Source organism: Geospiza fortis, unplaced genomic scaffold (assembly GCF_000277835.1).
Source record: "Geospiza fortis unplaced genomic scaffold, GeoFor_1.0 scaffold112, whole genome shotgun sequence".
Classification (NCBI taxonomy): Eukaryota; Metazoa; Chordata; class Aves; order Passeriformes; family Thraupidae; genus Geospiza; species Geospiza fortis.
This window is the reverse complement of record NW_005054298.1, coordinates 26,254,351-26,258,473: the sequence shown is the minus strand read 5'-3', so window position 1 is coordinate 26,258,473 and position 4,123 is coordinate 26,254,351. Positions and strand designations below refer to the sequence as shown.

The following is a 4,123-nucleotide window of genomic DNA, read 5'->3' as shown; positions in this document are numbered from 1 at the left end:
GCAGGAATGATGCAATATGATCATCACATCCCTGATTTTATAAATGTCTTAAACCCTTTTTCAAAGCAGAAGTTTCCTTCCTGACGTGCTCTCAACAGGTAGCCAAAATACTGTAGCAATAACAACTCCAGCTAACTTTCTAGCTGCATGGTAAGCCTCAGATGCAGGATACTGAAGATGATGACCAAACAGCTATTTCATACATATTCACACTGGTATTCAGAGTGACAGGAACTTGACAGCATGTCATCTTAGTAGGCTGCATCAATATTTCTTCTTTTCTCTAATAGGAGGAAAAACAGCAGCTGTTTGTGTGATTGGGATGTGCTTCATAACTGAGACCTTGAGATTTACAGTCACTGACCAGCATTTAAAAATACACTTCAGAGTCCACCTCTCCCTCTTCTTTGTACTACTCCAGTCCACCAAAATAGAACACTGGCTGTGATTTTTTTTGTTTGGGATTCCCCTGATGGCCATCATCCTTCATGGAATCCAAAGCTAATTTTTACAGTAGGGATGGGAGCATTTTGGGGACCAGGAAGGAAGAAGCCAAGGTTCAGCGCACAGCTAATAACTAGTTAAGATGGACAGGGACTCCAGCCAGCAAATTCAGACTACAGCATGGTTGACCTAATCTGCATCATGGCCTGGGAGAAAAGATCAGGGACTGCTGAAAGTTTCCCCAGCAGGCTCATTTTGACTTCACATTGCATATACCTGATAAAGCACAGGATAAGGCATATTGAATTGAAAGAACACATTTATGCTTGCTGTACTTTTATCTTGATGCAGGACATGATTTACTGTAAGATCTTAAAATATTATTAAGTGCAGACTTTCTGTTTTACTTGGTGCAAGATCCAGTGGCAAGAAATCACTCGGGCACACAGAAATCTCCTATGCAGAGGAAGACTTTGTTCTGAAAGCAGGCAAAGCAGAATGAGTGCCATAAATACAAAACTTGACAGCAGAGGAAAAACTGTGGTCTGAAGTGATAAAGGGCTCTCACTTCGTTTAATTAAGTCAAAGGACATTCAAATAGCAACAAGTACAGGAGCAAGCTGACTGAAGGAAAAAAGAAAAAAAGCTCAGTATATTCTCCACAGTACTTGAGCCAATCCACCCATTTCAGAAACACTCAGAATTGAAAAATGCCTCCAAGACAGTAGAAATATGCACCATGTTCTTTTTCTGTATTCATCTTAGTTCTAAAAATAGAGACTCCAAAAAAATAAATTTAAGGTTATATACACATATCTAGAACCATTCAACAGAAAGATACCTTTGTTTACAAATCCCCTTACTTCCAATAAGAAACTTAAAAAAGGAGTGAGGTAACTATCTGAAACTGATCTTAGTTATTTAACATTCATAATTCCACTGAAGTAAAGCAATTCTGATTATCAGACAAAACAACAGAAAATTAATCTTTACTGCTGTACTGCTAGGTTATTAAAACAAAGCTACACCTTTAATTGCACATGTTCAATGGACTATTACTTCAAAGGTCACAACCACCTTTACAACAATTTATAAAACAATTTATAAAACACTATTAGAAACTGTAACTTGAAAACACAGCAAAACTATCTGGAACAGAGGCTATTTAAGAATACCGAATGCTCTTCAGTTTCCATAAAATTTATCATTCCTATATCAGTAGCTAATCCATGTATGCATTAGGCAGCCTAGCTTTTTTTCCAATATCTCACCACTACTTATTCGACAGTTTTGTTTCTTCAAAAGGAAAAAAACCATTTTTGTGTAAATAAACAGAACAAAGTTAGATATCTAGTACTATACAATCTAGCAGAATATATCTTGTATTAGTATCTTACAGCTTTTTAATGAAAAGACTCTTGTATTTTAAATAAAAATACTACAACACTTAAAAATAATCAAAAGCCAAGTTTTGTTTATGAACAAGTTCCTGCAATTGCAGTAAGACCTACACTTACACTGCTTCCCTTTATCCAACTCTTCTAGTAACAGCGTTTACTTCAAATCCTAGTTATTAAGCATTTCCAGTAGATTGGGTTGTTACAAAATGCAAGTTACTATGAAGTGACTGTAAAACGGAGCTGTCTGTGCTCTGAGGGCAGCCATCTGGGCTTGTTTATGTTTTCAACTTTGTGGAACAGGGAGTTGCTCTGTTAGAGATGGGACACCCTCGGGAAGGAAGTACCCCACAGAGCACTGTCTGCCTCTAGCTATGCATACAGATTTCGTTTCATTTCAGTCACAATTTCAAAAGACTATTCAACAACCGCAAGTAAAGCATTTGGGAAAAAAAAAGCAAGAGAAAACTCAGACTCTTATAACAGAAACTTCTACCAAGAGACTGCGGTGGGCGTAAGAGGGGAAGTTACTCCTGATATACAACTAAGGAACAGACTTACTTCTGCATAAAGAAACAAGGACAATGACAGCCTGTTTTCGGAAGTTGAGTGCATTTAAAAAATTGTTATTCAATTAAGGCTCAGGCACAGTGTATTTTCTGAACCGTCACACTGAATTCAGACAACCATTATTCAAAGCAAGTACGGATGGCAGTATGTGACTCACAGGAAACTAGGAAAAATCTCTTAACAGTTTCTAGCCAGCTTCCTTAACGAGGACAGTTGTATAATTTGGAGGGTTTGGTTGTTAAAAATACTTCAGCAGTTTCCATTGTAATTTTATACAAGTAAGAACCTTCGTCATGATTTGTGTTTCAAAATAAAAGTCTTACATTTTGGCTAGCTTTGATAAAAGTGCCTGAGATTTACTGTAAGTCAAACAAGACAAAACTAAGTTAAATCCTGTTCCTTCTTATTTCAAAATAGTAAAGATACAGCATAAAAAAAATACCTTCTAAGCTAAAATCCAGCAATACATATTCATAAGCAGAATCCGTCTTTGTTTCAACTTGTGGTCTCTTCAGTGTAGAAAAGATTTTTCCAGGGCTGCTATCATCTGGGTCTTCCAGCTTTCTCAGTCCGCACCCCATGGCAAGATCTGCAAATGATTAAGTCGCAGGAAAAGGTGGGGGGAGCAGCAAGATCTGCCGCTCTTACTACAGGGAAAAAAAAGGAACCAAATAATTCCCCTCGATTTTTTTTTCCCTATTAGCTGTAAATCCAAACAGAGAAAAAGTCCAGTTCCCAGACCAAAAAGCAAAGGTACTTTCCATTCATTTTTAATATAGAAGCAGTAAGCTCGTGATGATTTCAAGCTAGAAACTTGGCTAAGAGTAGGCTGGATTTCGCAGCAACATTAGAGCTGCTCCCAACTAGCAGAGATTTTCCATGCCACGTCAATTTACAGCCAGCCCCTATCAGTGCTCTCTTGCAGAGGACACCAATAGTGCTTTGTTTGTCCTTCTAGACTGACTGGGTGAGGGGGGGCGAGGGGGGAAGAAGAACTGAAAAAGAAAGTTAGAGAGAAACTTGTCTGTCATTACTTACCTCCAGAAGTTCCCAACTGCAGTAGAAAGTCAGACAGGAAAAAAGTAAGTTAGTCAGAATGAAAGAATGAGAAAAGAGCCTCAACATGGTTGGAGATGAAAATCACTTCCAGAAAGGAAGTCAGCTTCAAGAGGAAATTGCTTCTGGCATCTCAAAGGGTAGAAAGGCAAATGAAAAGCTGTTTAGTCCTTATTTTAGATTTCAGAGTTGGCTCCTATTTCCTTTCTACAGGGACTTTCTTACAGAAAAAAAAAAAAAAACAAACCAAAACCAACATGAACACAGTGTAATAGTGTAAAAATATGTAGTATTTTCTTGTCCAGAAAAATCAATAAGAATCTTTAGCATGAAAATTAACTTATGCAACTGGTTTTGAAAAACACAAAAAAATTTACACTGAAATAGTCCTCATTTCAAATGGGAAAGACTTTGTCAATACTACATATGAAAAAAATTACAAAACTTTGTTTTCCATTATTCCTGGGCATTGAACAAACAGAATCCTTTTTTCCTTTATTAAACTCACCTTAGCTGGTACAGCCACAGACTTTCAACACTTTAAAAAGCTTTCTATGTTAACTTTTCTTTAGGTTCTAAAAACTCAGTATAATTTTAAGGGCTGTCATTACTCTTCCATTAACTATTGCAAGTCACTTGTAACTGCACTATATGGC

General features: G+C 37.1%; 1 protein-coding gene across 2 annotated transcripts in view; it reads right to left on the bottom strand.

Moving 5' to 3' along the window:
- RFTN2 (raftlin family member 2) overlaps positions 1 to 3,559 on the bottom strand; it is a 29,731-nt gene extending 26,172 nt beyond the window's left edge. Inside the window, exons 1-2 of one of the 2 annotated variants that reach the window (XM_031057084.1) lie at positions 3,450 to 3,559; positions 2,854 to 3,000 (exon numbers count right to left, since the gene is read on the bottom strand). In XM_031057084.1, the coding sequence (XP_030912944.1) occupies positions 2,854 to 2,992 (139 nt within the window). In that variant the 5' untranslated portion in view covers positions 2,993 to 3,000; positions 3,450 to 3,559. Of the gene's footprint in view, positions 1 to 2,853; positions 3,059 to 3,449 lie in introns of both variants that reach the window. The other variant, XM_005415953.2, reaches the window with a different exon arrangement.
- Positions 3,560 to 4,123: the final 564 nt, after the last annotated feature.